We start from the raw sequence: 26,344 nt of genomic DNA, 5'->3' as shown, positions 1-26,344 counted from the left end.
AAAATAGCAGTGCTTTTACAGGACCACCAACTGCAGCATCTTCCTCCCAAAGGCGGCGTCTGCAGAAGACAGGGCATCCACTTTATAGTATATAAGAAAGGTATTGACCAATGACCACAGAGCTGCACTGTGGATCTCTGCAGTCGAAGCACAAGCTGTTTCTGCTGGCAAAGTCACCATAAAGCTTGTTGAGTGTGTCTTTGTTTTGGCTGGAACAGGAATACCTGACATCTTGTATGCCTCTGTGATGCATAGCTTGATCCATGTAGCTAGCAACAGCTTGGATACCCTGAGCCCTTGGTGCTTCAGATGAAAGGAGACAAGGAATCTGATCTTCTTGTCAATGTGATGCACTTGATATAGCTCTTTGGGTATGTCTTCACTGTAGTTAGATACCCACAGCAGGCCTGTGCCAGCTGACTTAGGCTGAGGAGCTCAGGGCTAAGGGACTGTTTAATTCAATGGTGGGAAACCTGTGGCCCGTCAGGATAATCTGCTGGTGGGCCATGAGACCGCGTTTACATTGACCGTCTGCAGGCACTGCCACCTGCAGCTCCCAGTGGCCACAGTTCGCCGTTACTGGCCAATGGACCTGGGAGAAGCAGCTATATGGGGGCTGCAGGCAGCTGTCTCGTGGCCCACTAGTGCTTTACCCTGACGGGCCACAGGTTACCCACCACTGGTTTAACTACAGTGTAGATGTTTTGGGCTTGGGCTGCAGACCAAGCTCGGAGACCCTCCCACCTTGCAGGGTCCCAGAGCCCAGGCTGCAGCCTGAGCCTGAATGTCTACATGGCAATTAAACATCCCCTTAACCCAGGCCAGCTGCAGGTGTGTAATTGTAGCATAGACATACCCTTAGTGCTACCTCAATGTTTAAGTGTACCACAGTATTTCTGGGGCGGGTTCTGTGCCTTTGGACAGAATGGAGGGAGAATGATCTCCTGTGAGGCAGGGAAAGATGAATTTCTCTCAACAAGAACAGTTCCAGGATTCTTAGCACCACCTTGTCATCATGAAACACATACTGAGGTTCCTGCATTGTCCTAAATAATTCTCTTTAAGGCATTAACATGCCCTTCTCTGATACAGGGTAAGTCTGCCTCTCACTAAAATGCTGAGTGTTCAGTCCTCAGCTTCTGCCCAATAAAGTAGGAGGAGAATATTTTACTTTCAGCTTAGGCTTTCACTGTAAGGCTATGTCTACACAGAAGCTGGGAGCATACCTCCCTGTGTGGGTAGACAGACAGGCACTAGCTCTGTTTGAGTTAGCATACTAAAAAACAGCAGTGTGTCTGCAGCGGCCTGGGCTGCAGCTCAAGCTAGCCACCAGAGTTCTTACCCAAGGGGTTGGGCATGTTCTTGTATTCGGTCAGCTAGCCCAAACCACAGCCTAAATGCCTGTAACCACACTGCTATTTTTAGTGCACTAGCTCGAACAGTGCTAGCACGTGTCTGTCCACCCGTGCTGGGAAGTGCGCTCCCAGTTGCCGTGTAGACATACCCCAAATAATGTTTTGTAGTTGCAAACTGGCTAGCCTGGCTGCTGGACTAACACCTGTTACCTTCACCCAACGTTTTACAAAAAGCTAATTGTAAGAAGGGTGTGTGTGTCATGCTGTGATTGCTAGTGACCTGTACCTCTATAACTGCTTCAATGGCTCTGTATTTTGTAATATTTAGTGTACCCATATCTGATTTAATTAGGTTGCGGAAAAGGGTCTATTAAGAAAGGTTAGTGAAAAGTGAATACTACAAAGCCTACCTTCCCGAGTTTCCAGTGAGACCCTTCCCTATTTCCCAGGTCACATAAAGATGAGCCTGTGTTTATGGCAGCCTGTATAAAAACAAGGTATTTGGAAAAGAAAAACACATACAGAATATCAATATGTCTTTATCTAATCTAAATATTGTTGTATTTAAAAATGTAGGTGCAATCTTGTAAACTGCTCTGGGTAGGTGAACCCCTACACTTGCATGGAGCATCTTGCAGGTATGGAGCCTTTGAGAGAAGGATGCTTCGGTGGTTAGGGTGCTGGTGTTATTTTTCTGCTCCACCACACACTGCTTGAGTAACCTTGAGCAAGTCACAAAGGGTTCTTCTACACAAACTTTTAGTTCATGGCAAGGTGGGGTGTGGATCTACCCCACAACTAGCTTGCTATACACCAACTGTCCATGTGGACACTGCTGACATGCATTAACAGTTGTTTAATACACTTATCTAGTTATTTTTGAAATAGGACTAATCAGAGTGCATTAATGAATTATTAATGTGCATCAGCAGGGCCCCCACGGACAGTCAGCCTGTGGCAGGCTAGTGTGAGACACATTCACACCCCAGCCATGAAACTGTTCACATAAACAGGCCAGTTCCTCATCTGAAATAGAAATAATAGCACTGTCTTACCTCACAGTGGAGTTGTGAGGATACATAAATACAGATTGTGAGGGTACAGATACTGTGGTCACTGGGACCATATATGTAAATAAGATGAAGTAGCAAACAAGCAAAAAGCTCCTTTTGGTGCCCTGGAATTTCCAAAGGTTTCTCTGAGTCTCATGATCTCACATTGACAAACAATAAATTACACAATAAAATAGTCCAGGAGATTTCACCTAGAACTAAAACAGCGAATTAACTGCCTGTGGGGAGGAAAACTGGTCAAATTAGGGGTCCAATCCTGTAGTCCTAATTCTGGCAAAACTGTCATTTACTTCAATGAGAGGTTTTACCATACTAAAGAATAAAAGACTGGCCCCTTTTATATTGCATTTTCAATTTCGAAAGAAAATTCCATTAAGAGCAAATACCATGTGCTCTGTATAGTAAAGTACATAACAAGCCATGGTGAATGTTGTATCACTTGCTGTAAACACAGTTTTATTTTAAAACAAATGTAAATTAATTCAAAGTTTGCCAAGACTGTAAATCCAATTCTGATCCCATAGATGTCAATGGCAAAATTCTTTTTGACTCAAAGGGAAGCAGGATCAGATCAAAGCTGATCACTTTCAGCAGAAGCTGAAGGACAACCCAGGGAATAATAGACCAGTCAGCTTAACTTCTGTACCCAGAAAGATAATGGAGCAAATAATGAAACAATCAATTTGCAAACATCTAGAGGATAGTAAGGTGATAAGTAACAATCAGCATGGATTTCTCAAAAACAAATCGTGTCAAACCAACCTGATAGCTTTCTTTTGACAGGGTAACAAGCCTTGTGGATGGGGGGGAAAGTGGTAGACGTGGTATATCCTGACTTTAGTAAAGCTTTTGATGCTGTCTCGCATGACCTTCTCATAAACAAACCAGGGAAATGCAGCCTAGATGGAACTACTCTAAGGTGGGTGCAAAACCGTTCCCAGAGAGTAGTTAGTGGTTCGCAGTCACGCTGGAAGGGCATAATGAGTGGGGTCCCACAGGGATCAGTTCTGGGTCCAGTTCTGTTCAATATCTTCATCAAAGATTTAGATAATGGCCTACAGAGTACACTTATAAAGTTTGCGGACAATACCAAGCTGGGAGGGGTTGGAAGTGCTTTGGAGGATAGGATTAAAATTCAAAATGATCTGGACAAACTGGAGAAATGATCTGAAATATGATGAAATTCAATAAGGACAAATGCAAAGTACTCCATTTAGGAAGGAACAATCAGTTGCACACATACAAAATGGAAAATGACTACCTTGGAAGGAGTACTGCGGAAAGGGATCTGGGGGGTCATAAGCTAATGAGAGTCAACAGTGTAACGCTGTTGGGGGGGAAAAAAAGCGAACATCATTCTGGGATGTATTAGCAGGACTGTTGTGAGCAAGACACGAGAAGTAATTCTTCCGCTCTACTCTGCTCTGATTAGGCCTCAACTGGAGTACTGTGTCCAGTTCTGGGTGCCACATTTCAGGCACCATGTGGACAAACTGGAGAGAGTCCAGAGAAGAGCAACAAAAACGATTAAAGGTCTAGAAAACATAACCTATGAGGGAAGATTGAAAAAATTGGGTTTGTTTAGTCTGGAGAAGAGAAGACTGAGAGGGGATATGATAACAGTTTAAGTATGTAAAAGGTTGTTACAAGGAGGAGGAAGAAAAATTGTTTTTCTTAACCTCTGAGGACAGGATAAGAAGCAATGGGCTTAAACTGCAGTAAAGGAGGTTTAGGTTAGACATTTGGAAAAACTTCCTAACTGTCAGGGTCATTAACCACTGGAATAAATTGCCTAGGGAGGTCATGGAATCTCCATCATTGGAGATTTTTAAGAGCAGTTTAGACAAACAGAATAGTCTAGGTAATTAGTCCTACCACGAATGCAAAGAAATGGACTAGATGACCTCTCCAGGTCCCTTCCAGTTCTATGATTCTGTGTCTACATATCATTTTCCTGCTGTGCTATCTACTCTGTTCTTGTGTATCAGCAATGAAGTGAAAATGACAAGAATCTTGTTCTAAGTGTTTCCAAGAACAAAAATGTATGTAATATTTTCTTTTGCCTGCACATATAAATGGAGCAGAGGACCACCACATGGAAATCCTAATTACAGGGACCTGTCCTTCAAAACAAAATTTTGGCCTATTAATTTTAAATGTCCTTATATAAACCAAAAAAATCTTCTGTTCTTAACTCAGATTACTTGGAGGATGTTGTATTTTGAAAATTTAGCTAAACTGCAAGAATAGTTGTGTTTACAGAAACAAGATTTTCTGTCTTTAGAATTCTTGAAATCCTCAGATTTCTCTGATCATGACATTAGACCTGGTACGGTGTGAAGACTGCACTGGGTGTCAGTCTTAACACTGAATTTTCCTGTTCTTGTAGTTGTAAGCAAACCTCTTACATTTATCTGAAGATAGTTTTATGTATTTAATATTATTAGGCAATTCAATACCCGGCCCCAATCCTGCAAGCATTTATGCATGCACTTAACATTGCACATGTAAGTAGCCCCAGTGAAGTCAATTGCAGAACTCAGGAGTGCAAAGTTTAAGCACATGCATATTTGTTTGCAGAATCAAAGCCCAAATTTCTGATTGCTGCTTTGTATTTAAAAACATAGTCTAACGCTTACTCATGCAACTGGTCCCTAAACAAATGGGAATATTTCCACTGATGTCAATAAGATTGGATCACACCGACAACCCTATTCAAGTCAGTTGGACTACTTGCGTGAGTAAGGGATGAAGAATCAGGCCAATAAAGAGCACTACTGACAGCATACTGAGTAGAACTGAGCAACACTTTATCAAATAGTACATTTGCCAAAAAGTACATTTTTCTGGGCACTGAAACAATTCTTGAATATGGGTCAAAGTTAATAAATAGTTTTGGATGGGGAAAAATGGAACTTTTTTTTTCCTTTTTGGAAATATTGAAATTGTTCATTTCAACTTTTAATTTTGAATTGATGTTTTCTAAACAAAATGTCATTTTGAATCAAACAAAAAAAAATTAGTTTTTCATTTGATAGAAACCAAAAAAATTCAATTTTGGTTTGAAACAAGTCAATATTTTAAAGATTTTTCAGGTTAGTCACCAATCCAAAAAAAAACAAAATTTGTTCAGCTCTAGTACTGAGGTAAGGATAGCACAGTCCACCAGCCAGTTTAATGGAGAAATGCATATTATTCATCTAATGTGTTTCAATATGTATTTCTTATTTTTACTATGAAAGGTTTTATATTTACTAGTAATATAGTTTAGTATATTTATTCTGTGATTTTATATATATAATATATAAAAAATATTGTTTTATCATGGCTTTAGTCTACTGAGGAAATATATAATTTAATAAACAGTTTTTTAAATGTAATGATTACACCAAATTGTGTTAACTGCTTCCCAAATGTAATTTTATAAAATCGAAGCTATTTTGAGCTGATTGCAAAAGTGTCTTAAATCAGCATATTTCCTTAATGAATAAAATTCACCCATATTTCAAAATTACCATTTGAAATATTTTTCTAAATTTGATCCTGCAGAAAATTTTAAAAGTAGAACATGCTAACCGAGGGCCACATCTGGGTATGGAAATTGTATGGCAGGCCATGAATGCTCACAAAATTGGGGTTTGGGTGTGGGAGGGCTCTGGTTGGGGGTGCTGGGGCTGGAGATGAGGGGTTGGGGGTGCAGGAGGGTGCTCCAGGCTGGGACTGAGGGCAGGAGGGGGATCAGGGCTGGGGCAAGGACGGGGGCAGGCTCCAGGCAGTGCTTACCACAAACAGCTCCCAGAAGCAAACAGTGGAATGTCCCCTCTCCAGCTCCTAGGGGTAGGCGCAGCCAGGCAGATCTGCTCGCCCTGTCTGCAGGCACCGCCCCTGCAGCTCCTATTGGCTTCTGTTCCCGGCCAATGGGAGCTGTGGGGACAGCATGCAGAGCCCCCTGGCTGCCCCTATGCATAGGAGTCAGAGTGGGGACATGCCACTACTTCCGGGAGCCGTGTGGAGTGGGGCAAGAGCCCGATCCCGCACCCCAGCTGGAGCACGAGCAGGGTAAACCTCAGACCCCACTTCCCAGCAGAAGCTTGAGGGCCAGATTAAAATGTCTGGAGGGCCGGATGTGGCTCCCGGGCCATAGTTTGCCTACCTCTGTGCTAACTGCTTTAAAATATTAGCAAAATTTTAGTGTGATCAAATAAGGATTTAAAATACTATGGGTTTTTTAATGTAAAGTCTTGTTCAGTGTTTTCACAATAAAAAGGACAGAACATTTTTTGATAAAAATCTTGCAGTTCCCTTTTACATACCTTTATTTTGGATTTTTTTCCCCCAAAAGTCATCAACTTTGCAAAAGGAAGTAATTGTTTTGAACTTCAGAACTTGTTTATCTTCCTATAAATTTGTAATTTGTTCACTTTGGTAAAATATTTTGATTAATATCTCCAAGTGCAACCCTGAAACATGTAAAATGGAGAAGAACGGATGTTAACTGAAATGCAGTTGTTAGTTTATGTTGTCTTATCACAGGCTACTCTAGCTGTGCACAGTCGGCAGACGTTGATTTTAACAGTTTTGCCATCTGATAGCAGAAAAGCTTTTTACCTAAAGCCAACTCAGTATTTTCAAGCTTCTGCTTTTCGGTCTCCAATGGAGTCCCTAGTTGTGGTCACTTGTCCTGCACAGAGGTGAGAAGGCAACCGTGAGTAAACACTTCCAGCAACTCTACAGAGGCTTAAAATCAAGATTTGTAACAATAAAATATCTTACCTGAGACACTTGAAAACCGCAAGACTGATGATTCTGGTTTCCTGTCCATGGCTGCAGGTTCCTCAGAAACTTCAATATCTCCCCATTTCACTCCCAGGTGGAATTTCAAGAACAAGTTCAGCAGTGGAGAGGAGCAGACACACATCAAGTGATGTTTGTGAGGGGTGTGATGCTGTATGATTGAATATGAACATTTATATAATTGATATTACCACTATTATACAGTTGCAACAAATCTTGTCTAAACTATGTTGTGTAAGGTGTCAATGGAAAAGTTATGATTTTCTAAGTATGAGTATTCTGTTTATATGCATGTATCATCTTTGTATCTAAAGTTATGAATATTGGTCATGGACTTATCCATGAACACAACACATGTGTAAGATAACACCCAGTAGATAAAATTTTCATGGAGGCCAGACAGCGATATGTTGATGGCACATTAAGGACACTTCACTCAAAAAATGGGCAACAGAAGAAACTCCTACCCAGTAAGCCTTCCTGGGAGGCCTCAGAAAGAATATGGGCAGTGGCGGCCCCTGTATGTCATCGAAGCATGTAGGAACATGTGATATGCTCATGTGACCCTGGACTCCATCTTGGGCCAGTAACTTTCCACAAATAGAGGCTGGGAGCTTAGTTTAGGACAGTAAAATTCCATGCACATGGCAGAGGATATAACAAGATGCCTGAGATCTCCATTTTGTCTTCATTTCCTGTTTCATTTCTCTGGACTGGATTTCTAACACGGAAGCTTTGAAAAAAGACTGATGGCCCCCAATATGCCTGGGTAAATTCCACAGAGACTTTTTGCAAGCCAGCAGTTTATTCCATCATTGCTATGATCCTGATCTATGAACACTGAAAAATCACTTGCATGTATATGATCTATTAACCATTAATAACGCTCTTCTTTTTTATTAAACTTTTATTTTTTAGTTACTAAAGGACTGGCATCAGCATAATTATTGAGTAAGAGCTGAGTTATATATTGACCTAAGTGGCTGATCTCTTGGGATTAGAAGGATCCTATAATTGATTACATTGGTTTTCAGTAACTACTTATCATATAAAAAGAAAAGAAGTACTTGTGTCTGGGGCATAAAAAACAAGGCTAGAATGCCTAAGGAGACTGCATTTTTGATTAACAGGTGTGGTGATACAGAAGTTTACTTTTGTTACTGGCTTGGTATAACCTAATAACCACCAGTTTGGGGGGAATCTGCCCTATTTCTCAACAGTGTGTCCTGAATTTGGCATTGCGGTGACAAGGGGTCAGTGAGGGGCTCAAAATCAAGAAAGATTTTTCTCTGAATCAGTATTTTCCCCCCCAGACATTGTAATCACAATACAGAGCTACAGCACTCTGAGGGAGTTACCATTTGAATTGCAGGCTAGTAGGTTAAGGGGTGGGAGCTCTGGCTCTTTAAACACCATTGCTCAAGTGTTCCCATTCTGAATCCTGTGACTTGGTTGCTTAGTGACAGATGAACACTCAGTCTGTCTGAAGCTGAGAAGGAGCCTAGAGGGAAAATCAACAAGGTGGAGTCTTTCAGAGTAACAGCTGTGTTAGTCTGTTTTTGCAAAAAGAAAAGGAGTACTTGTGGCACCTTAGAGACTAACCAATTTATTTGAGCATGAGCTTTCGTGTAGCTCACGAAAGCTCATGCTCAAATAAATTGGTTAGTCTCTAAGGTGCCATAAGTACTCCTTTTCTTTTTGCAAGGTGGAGTCTGTCTGCACTTGTGAAAATCAATCACCTACAGCAATACTCAGACCTGGCATTTGTAACGCAGTTTTCATCTATAGATCTCAACACACTTTACAAAGGACAGTAAGTATTAGAACAAATCAGCTCCTTCCTTCTGCAGTTCTAGACAGCCAAAGTCACTATCAGCACCATTACTCCTATGCAACATACTGGAGGGGAGGTGAAAAAAAAAAAAGAGAAAAATCTATGTTCTACCAGATTTAGAGGGGGAACAGTGAAATTGCCCTCTGAACTATTTGTTCTCTGCCTCAAAATGTTCAATAGCTTCCCATCCCAAGGCAATGTAATTTTTGATCCTCTCCTCTATCTAGTTTGTTACTTGCACTGAAATAACTTTATGAAATATTTTATTTATATTTAATACACTGATTTTTGTACAGTGCTATAGATGTGCATGACCCTTTTAAAGACAAAATGACAAAGCAACGGACAGCTTAAAATATTAGACATAACCGCATAGAGGCCAACAAAAAGATGTGGGGGGTGTATATTGCAAATGGGATGAAGATGTGATAAATTGTGAAACCATGTGACAAATTGCCATGGATCTTTTCCAGCCTCATCTGCCCTACTAATTCATCTTTCCAGAGATGTACTAGTTTACACTGGTGTGAATGAGAGCACATTCAAATCTTTGTCTGTATGTATGTATTAGTCTGACTGGTTGTTAGACGGGTTTTAAAATAGAGAGAGATTCTAACACAAGGCCTCTACAGATGAGCTCTTAATAATTAAAGTAAATATAAGAAATTGTCCCAATAGCATTTTACAAACTCTAAAACACTTGTCACATTTTTTTCTGAAAAATACACAGCATATACAGAATACACGATGGTCTCTGATATGGCCTGCATAACTCAATTGTGCCTTGGCCATTTATGAATAGCAGGACACATCCCGAACTCATGTAAATAAAACTACACAACCCCATGATGTATTTTGTGATGTGACTGAACTTGCGTGTATGTATCCAGCACCATACCTCATTTGCGACTTGAATGCAGCAGTTGTACTAGGTAAGTGGCGCCATGCGCAACGCACTAAGGAGAAAATAATTTTGGCCCAGATAACCCCTTCCTGTGGTTCAAATCATGTGTGCAAAGGGAAGGATCTGGGAGAGGAAATTCTCCCATCATGAAAATCGTCCCACCAAAGGGCAGGATTTGCTTCCCAGTAAAATAGGCTGCAGAGTCTACCCTGAAATCAGGCAGATCCCAAAGGCCTGTGTGAGGCATGAGTGGCAACTTCTCCTGGCACCGGTGGGTGCTCAAACACCCCCCTGACCCGCCCCGACTCCACCCCTGCCCCCATGCCAACCCCTTCCCCAAAGTCCCCGCCTCCTCCCCAGAGCGTGCCACAAGGAGAAGCGGGGACGTGGCACACTCAGGGGAGGAGGCAGAGGTGAGCTGGGGCGGGGAGCTGATAGTGGGTGCAGAGCACCCACCAATTTTTCTCAGTGGGTGCTCCAGCCCCGGAGCACCCACGGAGTCAGCACCTGTGGTGTGAGGCCAAAGATACCAGGATGGAAACCTAATGCCTCTGCACTGCTCTGTGTCCCTCTGAAGTACCACCTTCCACAGCTTCCTGACAGCTGCACAGGATCTTGAAGAGTAAGACAATCCATGCACCAAATCTCCATGACATTGAGAAAGCATTAACTGAGAACCTCTGAACTATAGAACAATACTTCTGGAAATGGAGGCTCAAACCAAACCTTGGAAAAACAATAAGCACATTTCATCTTGATAATTGGAGTGCCAAAAACACACAAAGCAGCTTTCTGTGGTAAAAATGTGCAACATGATTATACTCCAATATATCTCGGCGTGAAACTGGACTGCACCCTCACCTTCCATGATCACTTTGAGAAGGTAGCTGCAAAGATAAAAACCAAGAGCCAACATAATCCAGAAACTAGCAGGTACAAGATGGAGTGCATTGGCATCAGTCTTGCAAACATCTGCAATAGCACTTGTATATTCGGTAGCTGAATACTGTACAGCGGTATAGAGCAGTGACTTGTGGACACCCAGCTAAATACAGTAATGCAGTGCATCCTGGGAATCCTTAAGTTGACTCCAACACCATGGCTACCTATTCTAACATCACTCCCCTGCCAATACACCAAACTGCTGCAACATTCCATGAAGCTCAGCGAATCCATGAAAATAGACATCTTCCTATCCGCCAAGCCCTTGACAAGGTCCAAACCCCTCCCTCCCTTGCCCCCCCCCCCCATGTCTTAAGTCCCACAAGCCTTTCAGGAAACATTTGTTTAGCCTCATGCAATTAGGCTACGACCAGAAGGAGGCTTGGAAACCAGATTGGACTAAACAAGACTCAAAAAATAAGCATTCTGTGCTGGATCCCATGCAGAAGGTTCCTGGGTTTGACTTTTCACGGTCATCTTGGTCGACTCTGAACCGAATTCAAACCAACCATGGTAGATGCGGATATCTAATGCACAAATGGAAAATCAAGGACTCCCTGGTGTGCAAGTGTGGTTCCCCACAACAGACCATCGAACATATCCCTACCTACTGCCCAATTTATAAATATGAAGAAGGCATTACTTCAATAAATTCTGCTACTCCTGATGTAGCCATTTGGCTTGACCAACTTCAGGTGAAATTGTAACTTCACCTGAAGTTCACCAGCCATTGGAAAGAAGAAAGAGGAAGTTGTACACACTAGTATAGGAAACAATTATAAACAAAGTACTTTTGGCAATTGCATCAGGTAGCTTCAGCACTGTCCAGACAGCTGCTAGCGTTAGAGTTGACACAGGTGTGCCAATTCAGGCCCCATTTCCTTGCTTGTCCCCCAGTGTGGTTGTCCCTCCCACAGTAGATGTCCCCACTATAACCACAACTGTGCTATTAATTGTCCATTAACAGCACTGTCAAGCATACTCCTACTGCTAAAACATCACAGATGAGCTAGAACTTTAGGAGTGGTACTGACACAGAACTGTGCTGATAAACATTGCCTGGATTTTTATGTAGGATTGGTTTTTGATGTTTTTTTTAAACTATTTTCTTTGGCAGATTGATTTAATATTACACTATGCTTAAATGTTCTAATATTGTTTGCTCTGTTGATACACCAATGTATAAATACTACAACACTCCCCAGGATGTGCATTCATTGGCCAAGATACACACCCTTACATAATCGTTCTTTGATTACCATAAAACTAACATTTCAATAAGAGCTTTGTTACTAATACAAATAAGCTTGAATTTTGTGTTTCAGGGTAAGCAAGCTAAGGACAAGACGACAAAATTTTCAAAAAAAATAATCATGCAAGGAAAGAAGAAAGAGAAAATGAAAAAAGCCAGTTTCACTTCCTGATATTTCCATTCTTGAAGTTTATGAAAACCTATGAAAGGCATTGTGCCTTTTCCCAAAGCTCTGTCAGTAGCATGATCAAACGGAGCTTAAGACAATGCATAGAAAATGAAACTATTCTTACGAAGGTAAATATATGTTCTACATAATAATTTAAGGTGACATTGAAGGGGTGGAAAAGGACTGCTTTGATTCTGTAACTTTTCTCTATTATGCTTGTAAAGTTTTATGTCAAGAGCACTCGGAGCTCTAGTGTGCGTTCTTTGGACTGGAGTTTTAAGACTGAAATAAATAACAAATACCAATTGAATTATGTAGTGACCCAGCAAGGCTGGACTATACTAACTGTGAGGAGAAGCAGAGGCAAACCAAGACGAAAGGGATAATTTTACATTTTTAGAACTTTAGAAGGGAAAACCTCAAAATTGTACCAGGATCGTAAATAATATAGACCATGACCAAAGATATATTACTTATTAAAATAAACTATAGGTTACCAACTCATTACCTTTTGTGAGCTTGTACACATTGTACAGTTAGAACCAAATGCATTGTTATTAATAAGAGCAAATGATATACTGTGTCATTTCAGAGAAAAATAAACTTTTTTCCTCTCCTTGGCTGTAAGTCCAACTCCATTCTTGCGGTCCTGTTTTTTGCTTCTTTGGCTTGAAATGCTCCTGTAACTGTACCTTTTTCCACTGAGATTATCCACAAGTGGGGTTTCTTACTCCTAATAGACAAGTGAGGGCCCACTAGGTGATGTCTACACTTCAAAATTAGGTCGAATTTATAGAAGGCCGTTTTTTAGAAATTGTTTTTATATAGTCTACTGTGTGTGTCCCCACACAAAATGCTCCAAGTGCATTAACTCGGCGGAGTGCTTCCACAGTACTGAGGCTATCATCGACTTCCAGAGTGTTGCACTGTGGGTAGCTATCCCACAGTTCCCGCAGTCTCTGCCGCCCATTGGAATTCTGGGTTGAGATCCCAATGCCTGATGGGGCAAAAAACATTGTTGCAGGTGGTTCTGGGTACATGTCGTCAGGCCCGCCCTCCCTCCCTCCCTCCATGAAAGCAATGGCAGACAATCATTTTGCGACTTTTTTCCTGAATTACCTATGCAGACACCATACCACGGCAAGCATGGAGCCTGCTCAGCTCACTGTCACCCTATGTCTCCTGGGTGCTGGCAGACGCGGTACTGCATTGCTACACAGCAGCAGCAACCCATTGCCTTGTGGCAGCAGATGGTGCAATAGGCCTGATCACCATCGTCATTGTGTCCAAGGTGCTCCTGGCCACCTTGGTAAGGTTGGCCAGGAGCGCCTGGGCAGACATGGGCACAGGAACTAAATTAGGAGTGACTCGACCAGATCATTCTCTTTAGTCCTGCTGGCAGCCCTATTGTACCATCTTATAGCGAGCAGGCAGGAGATGAGGATGGCTAGTAGTCCTATTGCACCGTCTGCTGCCAGCCAAAGATGTAAAAGATAGATGGAGTGGATCAAAACAAGAAATACACCAGATTTGTTTTGTATTAATTTGCTCCCCCTCTCTCCCTACTTCCCTCTGTGAAATCAACGACCAACAATCGTTTCGGTGAGGTCTGTCGGGGCATCTTGAAAAGTTTAATGGAGATTCAGTCCTGCCTGAAATACCGGGGGGAGGGATAGCTCAGTGGGTTGAGCATTGGCCTGCTAAACCCAGGGTTTTGACTTCAACCCTTGAGGAGGCCATTCTGTGTGACAGTTGTTTTTCTTTCTCCTTGATGTAAAGCCATTCCCTGTAAAGCCAACCCTGTAAGCCATATCATCAGTCACCCCTTCCTCCGTCAGAGTAACGGCAGACAATCGTTCCGCGCCTTTTTTCTGTGCAGACACCATACCACAGCAAGCATGGAGCCCGCTTAGATCACTTTGGCAATTAGGAGCACATTAAACACCATGCGCGTTATCCAGCAGTATATGCAGAACCAGAACCTGGCAAAGCGAAACCGGGAAAGTAGGCGATGTCAGCATGGTGACGAGAGTGATGAGGACATGGACACAGACTTCTCTCAAAGCATGGGCCCTGGCAATGTGGTCATCATGATGCTAATGGGGCAGGTTCATGCGGTGGAATGCCAATTCTGGGCCTGGGAAACAAGCACAGACTGGTGGGACCGCATAGTGTTGCAGGTCTGGGACAATTCCTAGTGGCTGTGAAACTTTCGCATGCATAAGGGCACGTACATGGAACTTTGTGACTTGCTTTCCCTTGCCCTGAGGCGCAAGAATACCAAGGTGAGAGCAGCCCTCACAGTTGAGAAGCGAGTGGCAATAGCCCTGTGGAAGCTTGCAACGCCAGACAGCTAACGGTCAGTCGGGAATCAGTTTGGAGTGGGCAGATCTGCTGTGGGGGCTGCTGTGATGCAAGTAGCCAAAGCAATCAAAGATCTGCTGATATCAAGGGTAGTGACCCTGGGAAATGTGCAGGTCATAGTGGATGGCTTTGCTGCAATGGGATTCCCTAACTGGAGTGGGGCCATAGATGGAACCCATATCCCTATCTTGGCACCGGAGCACCAAGCCGGCGAGTACATAAACTGCAAGGGGTACTTTTCAATAGTGCTGCAAGCACTGGTGGATCACAAGGGACGTTTCACCAACATCAACGTGGGATGGCCAGGAAAGGTACATGACGCTCGCATCTTCAGGAACTCTGGTCTGTTTCAAAAGCTGCAGGAAAGGACTTTATTCCCAGACCAGAAAATAACCTTTGGGGATATTGAAATGCCTATAGTTATCCTTGGGGACCCAGCCTACCCCTTAATGTCATGGCTCATGAAGCCATACACCTGCAGCCTGGACAGTAGTCAGGAGCTGTGCAAGTGCAGAATAGTGGTAGAATGTGCATTTGGACATTTAAAAGCGTGCTGGTGCAGTTTACTGACTCGGTAGACCTCAGTGAAACCAATATTCCCATTGTTGTTACTTCTTGCTGTGTGCTCCACAATATCTGTGAGAGTAATGGGGAGACGTTTATGGCGAGGAGGGAGGTTCCCAACTACGTGCAAATCGCCTGGTCGCTGGTTACGCGCAGCCAGACACCAGGGCAGTTAAAAGAGCAAAGGAGGGCGCGGTGTGCATCAGAGAAGCTTTGAAAACCAGTTTCATGACTGGCCAGACTACGGTGTGAAAGTTCTGTTTGTTTCTCCTTAATGAAACCCCCACCCTCTTGGTTCATTCTACTTCCCTGTAAGCTAACCACCCTCCCCTCCTCCCTTCAATCACCACTTGCAGAGGCAATAAAGTCATTGTTGCTTCACATTCATGCATTCTTTATTCATTCATCACACAAATAGGGGGATAACTACCAAGGTAGCCCAAGAGGGTTGGTGGAAGAGAGAAGCACCAGGAGGGGTGGCGGAGGAGGGAAGGACAAGGCCACACAGCACTTTAAAATTTTAAAATTTGTTGAATGCCAGCCTTCTGTTGCTGGGGCAATCCTCTGGGGTGGAGTGGCTGGGTGGCCGGAGGCCCCCCCACCACGTTCTTGGGCGTCTGGGTGAGGAGGCTATGGAACCTGGGGAGGAGGGCGGTTGTTACACAGGGGCTGTAGCGGCAGTCTGTGCTCCTGCTGCCTTTCCCGCAGCTCAACCATACACTGGAGCATATCGGTTTGATCCTCCAGCAGCCTCAGCTTTGAATCCTGCCTCCTCTCATCATGCTGCTGCCACCTTTCAGCTTCAGTCCTCTTCAGCCCGCCACCTCTCCTCCCGGTCATTTTGTGCTTTCCTGCACTCTGACATTGTCTGCCTCGCGCATTCGTCTTTGCTCTGTCAGTGTGGGAGGACAGCATGAGCTCAGAGAACATTTAATCACGAGTGCGTTTTTTTGCCTTCTAATCTTCACTAGCTTCTGGGAAGGAAAAGATCCTTGAAACACATGCAGCTGACGGAGAGAGAAAAAGGGACAGTGGTATTTAAAAAGACACATTTTATAGAACAATGGGTACACTCTTTCACGGTAAACCTTGCTGTTAAGATTACATACATAGCACATGTGCTTTCATTACAAGGTCGCATTTTGCCTCCCCCCAGCACATGGCTAGCCTCTCCCCCCTCCCCGTTGCTAACAGCGGGAAACATTTCTGTTCAGCCACAGGCAAACAGCCCAGCAGGAAGGGGCACCTCTGAATGTCCCCTGAAGAAAAGCACCCTATTTCAACCAGGTGACCATGAATGATATCACTCTCCTGAGGATAACACAGAGAGATAAAGAACGGATGTTGTTTGAATGCCAGCAAACATACACTGCAATGCTTTGTTCTACAATGATTCCCGACTACGTGCTACTGGCCTGGAGTGGTAAAGTGTCCTACCATGGTGGATGGAATAAGGCTGCCCTCCCCAGAAACCTTTTGCAAAGGCTTTGAGAGTATATCCAGGAGAGCCACGAATGCCAGGGCAAATTAATCATTAAACACGCTTGTTTTTAAACCATGGATACTATTTTAAAAGGTACACTCACCAGAGGTCCCTTCTACACCTGCCGGGTCCAGGAGGCAGCCTTGGGTGGGTTTGGGGGGTACTGGCTCCAGGTCCAGGGTGAGAAACAGTTCCTGGCTGTCAGGAAAACCAGTTTCTCCGCTTGCTTGCTGTGAGCTATCTACAACCTCATCATCATCTTCTTCTTCTTCTTCGTCCCCAAAACCTGCTTCCGTGTTGCCTCCATCTCCACTGAAGGAGTCAAACAACACGGCTGGGGTAGTGGTGGCTGAACCCCCTAAAATGGCATGCAGCTCATCATAGAAGCGGCATGTTTGGGGCTCTGACCCAGAGCGGCCGTTCGCCTCTCTGGTTTTCTGGTAGGCTTGCCTCAGCTCCTTCAGTTTCACGCAGCACTGCTTTGGATCCCTGTTATGGTCTCTGTCCTTCATGCCCTGGGAGATTTTGACAAAGGTTTTGGCATTTCGAAAACTGGAACGGAGTTCTGATAGCACGGATTCCTCTCCCCATACAGCGATCAGATCCCGTACCTCCCGTTCAGTCCATGCTGGAGCTCTTTTGCGATTCTGAGACTCCATCATGGTCACCTCTGCTGATGAGCTCTGCATGGTCACCTGCAGCTTGCCACGCTGGCCAAACAGGAAATTGAAATTCAAAAGTTCGCGGGCCTTTTCCTGTCTACCTGGGCAGTGCATCTGAATTGAGAGTGCTGTCCAGAGCGGTCACAATGGAGCACTCTGGGATAGCTCCCAGACGCCAATACCATCTGATTGCGTCCACAGTACCCCAAATTTGACCCGGCAAGGCCAATTTCAGCGCTAATCCCCTTGATGGGGGTGGAGTAAGGAAATCGATTTTTAAGAGCCCTTTAAGTCGAAAAAAAGGGCTTCGTCGTGTGGACGGGTGCAGGGTTAAATCAATTTAACGCTGCTAAATTCGACCTCAACTCCTAGTGTAGACCAGGGCTTAGACGCTTTGAACATCTGTTGAAGGAATACAGTTCAAACAGTCATTCTCTTTGTTCATACACTTCTTCGGTCCTTTGCGGGTGGGTTTCTCATTTACTGATATCAGGATCTGTTTTCATCTAACACAGCTTTATGATCAATTCCCTTTTTCACCAATTACATATCCTTTCAGGCTTTTTTTTCCTGGATACTCTAATAGTACCTGCTCACATACCCAGGTTTATTTTTTCTGCTCCTCCTAACGTGAAACCTTTCCTATTTTCCTTCTCTCCTCCCTCTCACTTGCCAGTCCCTTACTTTTATTCTCCTGTTCTTTTATTTTATCATGTCACCTCCTACCAAGGCTCCAGGTCATCCGTTAGCTCAGCATTTTGATTCTTCTTCTTCTTCTTCAACAGCTTTTATTCTAACTGCCCCTTCAGGTGCATTCCAAGTCCCCTCCCCAGCTCGAGCTGCCCTCTTGCTGGCTGTCTCTGCCTGAGACAGCATTCTGTGCTCCTGCATCGCAGCTATGGCAGGTACTAGTCCCAGGGTGAGGAGGACTACAATTACACTATATTCTTACTGTTAATATGTTCTAGACATTTACATAGATTTCCTCTCCAATGACCGTAGATACATTCCCAAACTGGGTACCTAAACTTAGCCACTCGTATAAAAGTGGCCTAATTTTCAGAGGTGCTGGCTGAGCATCTGTAGCTTCCAATGAATCCTAACTTTAGAAGATTAAACATGTATTTAGGTATAATGTCTAACTGTAGGCACTTAATTTGAAAATTTTGATTATAATCCTGAAAAGAAACCTGCAAATGCATCCCCTGACTTCCAAATGTGCCATAATTAGCTATTATACACTTGCATGGTCCAGATAATCAGGTTAAGAGGAGCATAGAGCACAGAGCACATTAACTTAAAATGTTCTTGTCCTTTTATCTCAGAAATGCCTGGGGGGATGCGGGGGGAGATTGGCTTTTTTGTTGTTGTTTTGTTTTTTTTACAGTTCCATAAGATATAAATCTAGGATATAAAATAATTCTTTCCAGGCTGATCTACTGGGTCAGATGACACAGTGGTAAAAATGCCTACATCTTGTTTATTCTATTCATTATGGGTGCAAAGGCTGGAGCTGCACCAATATAGAAATAATGTGCTAAATGTCCCTTTCGCCCTGATTATTTAAGGAATTCTGCACAATTTTTTATATATTGATATGCAGAGCATCTTTGACTTTTGTTAACGTTTATAGATCACCATTAATGTATAGTACATTTAGGTAACGGTACGTTTGGGTTCATAAAATATAATGTACATTTCTTTCTGTTTTGATTACACCAAATTGTAATTAAGTTTTGTTTTTTTTAGTTTGTGCTCACAAACTCTCAGAATTCCCAGCCAGTCTTACTCACACCTCTATTAAGGACAATTAGAGATGAACGATACATGTTGGGAAAGGAATTCTGTTTCTGGGGAATTCAGCTAAACAATCAAGACATTGCAAACCTTGTAAGTAAAATAAAATACATAATATAAAAAGTAGACATTTGAAGAGAAGCTGACTGAAAGTAAAAGGATTTTGGTTTTTGTTTTTATTTTTGCAGTAATATATGTAGTGGTGGGTAAATTGGAAATACCAGTACCTAGCTAGAATGATTGTATATGTAAATGAAAAAGTGTAGGAAGACAATGGATAATTGTGTAGAGAAATGGCCAGTGCACCAGATATACAAAAACAAGTTTTTTAAAAAAAAACTATCCTGGATTTTACATTTCCACAAACCTAGACCAGAAGGCCTATTGAGACAATGAACAAACACATTCTGAGAGACAAAGATTTTGATTGTGGGGGTAGTACGATTTCATGCCTGAAGAATGTACTCAAATCCAGTCGGATATCTTTTCTAATGTTTGGTCTTGATAACACCTAGCAGGTGTTTCTAGCACACTCAGACTTGGTGAGACGTATATATCAGCTCTGACAAAAACTGAAGCAATTTTGAAAATCTAACTTACTTCTCCCCATTTATACTGTATTTTATTTACAGCATATCTCTGAGTGTACAATGAAACAAACTAGCCAGTTTCACTTTGGTTTATAATCAATTTCTAGTCTGTTTCACTTTCAGATTCTCATGCATAGGGCCCTACCAAATTCATGGCCATGAAAAACTGGTCATGGACTATGAAATCTGGTCTCCCCCCATGAAATCTGGTCTTTTGTGTGCTTTTACCCTATACTATACAGATTTCACAGGGGAGACCAGCGTTTCGCAAATTGGGGGTCCTGATTCAAAAGGGAGTTGCGGGGGGGGGGGGTCACAAGGTTATTTGGGCGGGGGGGTCGCAGCATTGCCACCCTTACTTCTGAGTTGCCTTCAGAGCTGGGTGGCCAGATAGTGGCAGCTCCTGGCCAGGTGCCCAGCTCTGAAAGCAGGGCCCCACCAGTAGCAGCGCAGAATGGTGGTAATACCTTACTATGGCACTGTAATGGGGTCACGACTCACCACCACTGGTGCCTCCTGTTGGTTGCTCCAGGAATTAGCTCTTGTCAGCTGCAGGGCGCCTTCTGCACTTGCTGTCTCAACCGTTGTCTTCTCTGCTGATTTGGGAACCGCCTTGCTCCCTGCTGGCGGTGTCCGCTTCAGGACACTGCCCTCCAGCAGCACCCACTACTCTATTCTCACCCACTTCCGGGGGGTGGGGGGGAGGGAATGACAGTTCTTCGGCTTGCACCTGCCTCAGAGGCCAACCACAACCCCAAAGTCTAGCGCTCAGCTCAGGGCAAGTTGCAGTCAGTCTGTCTCGGCCACACTCCTCTGTGGCCAGATGCAGTGTAACGGGGTTAAGGGGGGGAACCTTGGCCCACCTGCTACTCTGGGTCCTGACCAAGGGACCCTCTAGCAGCAGCCTCTCTCTGCCCTCCTTCGCTCCTCTCTTGTCCACCTATCTTCCCTGGGCCACTTCCTCTTTGGCCCAATGCACCTTCCCGACCCTTTTTAGCAGGGGCCGCAGCCTGGCAGGTATCTGGGCCAGACCTCTCCTCTGCTCCCCTGAGCCTGCCCAGCACTGCTCTGTCCAAGGTGCTACCTCCTTACCTCAGGAGCCAGTCCTCCTCCCTTGCTAATCAGGGAGAGACTCCTTCTCCTTTGCTAGGCAGCCTTCATATAGGGCCCAGTCCAGCCCTGATTGGCTGCCTCTTCCTTAGCCCTGACTGGCTCTCCACAGGCCTTTGCTGACTGGCTGCTAGTCTGCGCAGCCTCTCTGGCCTGTTCCAGCCCTTTTTCTCATGGAATGGAGCAGCCGCCCCACTACAGCCATCCTTACTTCTGCGCTGCTGCCTTTCAGAACTGGGTGGCCAGAGAATGGTGGCTGCTTACTGAGGGCCCAGCTCTGCAGGCAGCAGCACAGAAGTAAGGGTGGCAATACCATACCATGCCATCCTTACTTCTGTGCTGCTGCTGGCGGCAGTTCTAGGCAATGCTTTTAGAGCGGAATGGATGTACCAGCTTTCCCTTTTGTACTCTAGAAATAACTTATGTGCCGATAGATGCATGGTCCATGGAGCGACTTGGAGCAGCTTTCCCTTACAGCAACTTGAACTCCATTGTTCTAGATTATACCAAGTAAGAGAAAGAAGAGCTATGTATCCACAGCAGTGAGTGAGTGTGAGTCTGAACAGTGCTTGTTATGTTCAGTGTACCCTCAAAGTCAGAACAGTTCTGATATGAAGTTTCTCCTCTGAAGTTTATAAACAATGGTTCCCAAGTTCCCCATCCCCATACTAATGAAAATCTATTCCTGATTGCAGATAAATCCCCAGGCTGAATTTCAGTTACCCAAAATGTCTCTTTTTTCCCACCTGAATCCATAATTCAGATAAATGTAGTTTCCCTGTACTAATTCATTATAATTTCCATCTAAGAACTGGATTTTACAAAGAATGAACTATAGTTATCATGTCCAATACCAGGAAACTTGCCCCTGAAATGGTCTTCCTTTCCAGCTAAGCATTTTTTAATGTGCCCATGATCTGACTACTGAGGTGCTATATAGAAAAGCACACTCTTGTCCCAGACCCTTGTTTACACCACTGTTAAATGGGATTACACCTGTTGCCTATGTCTCCAGAAGCAACACTGCTGGGTCAGTCTGCAGTCACTGCTGCTGAAGGAAGGCTTGCACAAAGAGAGTTATTTTGAGCCCTCAGTGTGTCAAAATTGAGGCTCAGCCTGATCCCTGGAGTAGGAAATCCTACAGTTGAGTCTTTACACTATGTGTGCCCTGTTTCCAGCCTCCAGGAGTCACCCTGGGGCTGTTTGCTGCAGCATCTCTGTTGAATGCAGCTGTCATGGTGAGTGGTGAAGACAGAGGCAGTCTCTGACATAGGTAGGCCCTAACCCACTTTGGATTTTAAAGATTAGAACCATGATCTGAAGCAGATACAGAATTGGATAAGAGCTAGTGCAGCGCCTAGAGCACAAGTTTAAGGTATATTTGTTGGTCTGCTTGAGCCCTAATAGTTCGGCTAGTGTACATTGAAATGAAGCTTCCATGACGCTTTCACAGTCAGTCACAGGTACAGTGCACTGCAGTAACCTAGCCTCAAGGTAATGAAAGCATAGGCCAGTGTGGCTATGTCTGCATTTGAAAGTAAAAGGCAGGCCAGATGAAGAGGAAAAAGGCATTTATTGGCAGAGCTCAGGAAAAGCTGGAGTCAGCTCAGTAAAAACTCTTATCCAAAAAGAGGGAGGTTTATGACAAGGTGGTAGTTGCTGCCGTCTTTTGTTCTAAGTGACCGTTTGTTGAACACAGGCTGGACTATTGCATGTTTCAGGATGCGAAAAGGTATTCTCTTTGAAGGTGACATTTATAGTCTTGGTCAGCAGATAGATCTAAATAATCTATTGTCTTTTACAGGTTTGGAGATAAAGGAATCAACGGCCTTGTTTCTGGGTTAGAGGGAAACAGAAAACTTCTAACTCTCAGCTTATGCTACTGCAGTTTGGAACCTGAAAGTGGGTCCAAGTTAGGCCCCATTGTACCCCAAACTGCCATTTGGTAAGATTAAAACTCTTTTTGGAATTATTTAACTTTTTGCTTGATGATTACGTCACTCTTCCTTTCTAAAAACGTTAGAGAGTTGCCTGTACTTTCTCTAATTAAATCTATAATATTTTCACCAGGAGAGATTTTATTGCTAGCTCACATTTTATTGTTTTGTACTTCAGGTTTAATTAATTTGAGCTGGCTTATACTTTATATAAGTATACATTTCATTAAAAAGTCCAGCTTCAATGGTAGCCAGTTAATAGGCCAAAATTAGTCCAATTCAACCAAAAGTTCTTATTAGAACTCCACTATCTGATAGCTTTCTGTTCTCAGCTGCTTAAGGCCATCGAAACTTTAGACTGAAGTCTTGCTTTCTCTGTCATCTGATAAGGAATGGTGTTGTTTCAAATAACCAGTGCTGACTGCTGCTGGGACCTCAGCCCTTCAAATGCCACCCACAGAACAGAGATGCTTACTGAGTTGGAACTAAGAAGAAAGCCAGGCTACAATTTGAGTCTTAAAATATACATTTGTTGAAAGCAAAAGCAAAGGCCAAGTGGATTCAACTTTGGAACATAAAGTCATTGTGTAAGATAGATAAGGAACCCTGGTGGTCACCGTAGGCAGCTAGTTTAGAACAAGCTGCCCCCAGATGTGATCTTCACAGCCTCTAATCAACTTTGCCGTTTTTTCAGGAAAAAGTGGTACCTCTTGTCCAGTAAAGAATCAATGGTAGCATCAGCTGAAGTCGGAAAGATCAACTGCATCAATGGTAAGATTGTTTCAAGATGTTCCTCAATTTTCCACTGCCAGCAGTCCCTCTTCAGTTTGAAGTGGGGCAAGAAGTTCAGGCAAACCCACCTTCTGTCAGCCTAGAAGAAATTCAGATCGCAGTGCATAAATTGAAGTTTGGGAAGGCACCTGGGAGTTGTAACTTCACCCCTGAATTGCTGAAGACAAGTAAGAGTATTGTACCATGCCTGCACAGGCTCTTCCAGATCATTTAGCACATTTAATAGCATTCCTGGTGACTGAAAGAAAGGTGTTGTTCTGCCCCTGTTAAAAACAGTAATAAGGCTGAATGTAGCAACTATAGAGGTATTATGCTGTTGTCAGTCCTAGGAAAAGTCTTCACTTCTGTGTTAATCTCTCAAATCAATGATGCACTTCATGGCAAAGGCAGGGATACTCAGCACGGTGTCAGATTTGGTCATTCCACTGTCAACTAGATCTTTACCTTGACACAACTTCTGGAGAAGTTGGATGGATTTAATATGCTTTTGAAGTACTTTTTAGAGACTTCAGTCAGGCCTTTGATTCAGTGCATCAAACAAGTTTGTAGGATGATAAGGCAACTTGCCATCCCTGGGAAGATAGTGTCACTGATAGAAGAGCTCTATAATGGAACAGAAAGTGGTGTTTGAGTCAATGGCAGATATATGGCATGGTTTCTTATTTCACCAGACTTTAGCGAAGTGGCATTCTGTCACCATCAGTGTTCAATATTCACATTAACTGGTTGATGGACTTGAGGAGGCAAATGTCAGTGGTATTGAGCTGAACGTCATTCTGCTTCGAGATTTTGAATACGCTGATGACATTGTCTTATTGGCTCAATTCAATGAATCACTACAAGCTGATGCCCAAGCTGGTCAGGTATGAAGCAATATGCTTTGGTCCAGTTATTAATCTGCACACCACTAAATCCCTGGCTATTACCATCAAGCAGCCTCCACCTCCAGATTAAAAGCTCAATATTAACCTGTCCAATCAAGACATCAAATAAGTGGCAACTGTCAAATACTTGTAAAGCATCATAGGTTGTGCTGGAGGGTGGTCCAAAGATGTGGACACTCATATAGCAACAGCTGCTGCCATACTTTGGGACCTTCAGCAGCCTCTGTGGGAGCACTGTGACATCACACTTGCTACAGAGCTGTGGATCTATAGAACCATGAATATACCAACTCTGTTGTATGGCAGTGAAACATGGGCACAGAAAAGCTGAAGAGTGGTAGATGGATGTCATTGATTCTTGTGATCTTTGTCAGCTTCTCCACATTAAGTGGCAGCACAAGCTCAGAAATGAGGACATTCATAGCAGATCCTACCAACTACTTGCATGAGTACTGGTTCAATTTTGGTGGCTTTTTTAGTAGACGTGTTATTAGGACGAGCGAATGATAAATTATGTTTACCAAGAAATGGTCACCAAAAGCTTTGGTGGTGCAATAAGATTGCCAGTGGTGGACATAAACTGAATATCCAGTCATACCACCTTAAAGACCTAGCTAGAGATCAATCTGGGTGGTGCTCAGTGGCCCTGCAAGGAGGGTACATTCCTTTGGGATCTGCCATGATGATGATACGTGTCTGTAAATTTTCACTACTGTTCTTTTATACTTAATCTGTACTATATGCTATGAGAATGCCACAAAAGCATACCCTAAAACAAACAATGTCTTGAATGGATTCTGACATACACAGGATACAAGATGTGACATGTATCTAAGGCTCTAGAGAAAACTACATGCTGATATAATGAATATGAGAAATAGAATGTGATCCTAAATAGCCTTTACAATGCATGTGCACAAGGGAGCATGTTAAAATGACTAGAGATGATTTTCCCCTTGGAAGTCTACTTGCAGATATTATAAGAAAAGAAAACGTACCTGACTATTCAAGGGCAATATGTGTACTGTCCATTGACCAAAGACGTCATTTCACTCGACCTTTCAGGGACTTCAGTAATCCTGAAGTGTCTTTTTCCTAGCCTCATACATTTTATTGATAAGTCTTTTCTTAGCCTTGATAAGCCCTCTGTAATGTTTGTATGACCCAAAGCTGTTGATTACAGTTACTCTGGTCAGCTCTTTCTAATTTCCCTGCATATCTTCCTAAAGTTGATTTAACAGACTCCTTAAAGCCTTATAATCCAGCAAAGAAAGTGAATGTTTATAGTCCAACAAGCCATACTTCCTACAAGTGACATTCATGGCTCTTTCAAGGGGAAAGGAGTCCCATCTTTACTCTCTCTTGGACTTGGCTGGAGAAAGTGTTCCTTTAATGGTATTTTCTTATTCCTAGGCATGATGCAGGATTCTGGACATTCCTACCCCAACTCAAATGAAGGAGGCAGGAAATATTAATTAATTTAGAAAAACAGCCCAATCCAACAAAGTATTTATGCACCTGCTTAACTTTGGGCATATGATTAACCACACTGATGTTGATGGAACTACTGACATATCTAATGTAATGGCACTGCTTACATGTCTAAAAGTTAAGCACGTACTTTGGAGGACTTAAACAGTTATTCTTGTGAGACTGAGTTAGTCATCGATGCCATATTTTATCTTTGACATTATCCTTATTTGATTTTATTATATCAGCAATTAGAACTTCTGAAATCAGCATTCAGAGTTTTAAGTCCAATTTAAGGTTAATTAAGACTACTTGGTATTAAAAAGAGACTACTTACCCCAATTTTTTTCTGTTACAATTACTATAAT

The 26,344-nt window shown here is 43.2% G+C and overlaps 2 protein-coding genes across 18 annotated transcripts in view; one reads left to right on the top strand and one right to left on the bottom strand.

Annotated features, from left to right (window-relative positions):
• The window catches only part of LOC144930883 (uncharacterized), a 97,459-nt gene that overhangs the window by 43,471 nt on the left and 27,644 nt on the right, over positions 1-26,344 (bottom strand). For 5 of the 16 annotated variants that reach the window (XM_078854426.1, XM_078854424.1, XM_078854425.1 and 2 more), the window contains 2 exons: positions 16,838-17,046; positions 15,628-16,258 (listed from right to left, as the gene is read on the bottom strand). The exons of 2 other annotated variants lie outside the window; for them this stretch is intronic. In XM_078854426.1, the coding sequence (XP_078710552.1) occupies positions 16,209-16,258; positions 16,838-17,046 (259 nt within the window). In that variant the 3' untranslated portion in view covers positions 15,628-16,208. 9 more of the 16 variants (XM_078854431.1, XM_078854433.1, XM_078854434.1 and 6 more) reach the window with 6 other exon arrangements.
• Positions 1-26,344, top strand: part of RASA2 (RAS p21 protein activator 2) — a 203,044-nt gene that overhangs the window by 160,689 nt on the left and 16,011 nt on the right. For both annotated transcript variants that reach the window (XM_078854423.1, XM_078854422.1), the window contains exons 26-29: positions 12,228-12,451; positions 19,146-19,286; positions 21,307-21,445; positions 22,698-22,838. The gene's annotated coding sequence lies outside the window, so the exon portion shown is untranslated. The remainder of the gene's footprint in view (positions 1-12,227; positions 12,452-19,145; positions 19,287-21,306; positions 21,446-22,697; positions 22,839-26,344) is intronic.

The sequence above is a fragment of the Lepidochelys kempii genome, chromosome 9 (genome assembly GCF_965140285.1).
Source record: "Lepidochelys kempii isolate rLepKem1 chromosome 9, rLepKem1.hap1, whole genome shotgun sequence".
NCBI lineage: Eukaryota > Metazoa > Chordata > Testudines > Cheloniidae > Lepidochelys > Lepidochelys kempii.
The sequence above is the reverse complement of the archived record's forward strand: the minus strand, read 5'-3'. Positions and strand labels throughout refer to the sequence as shown.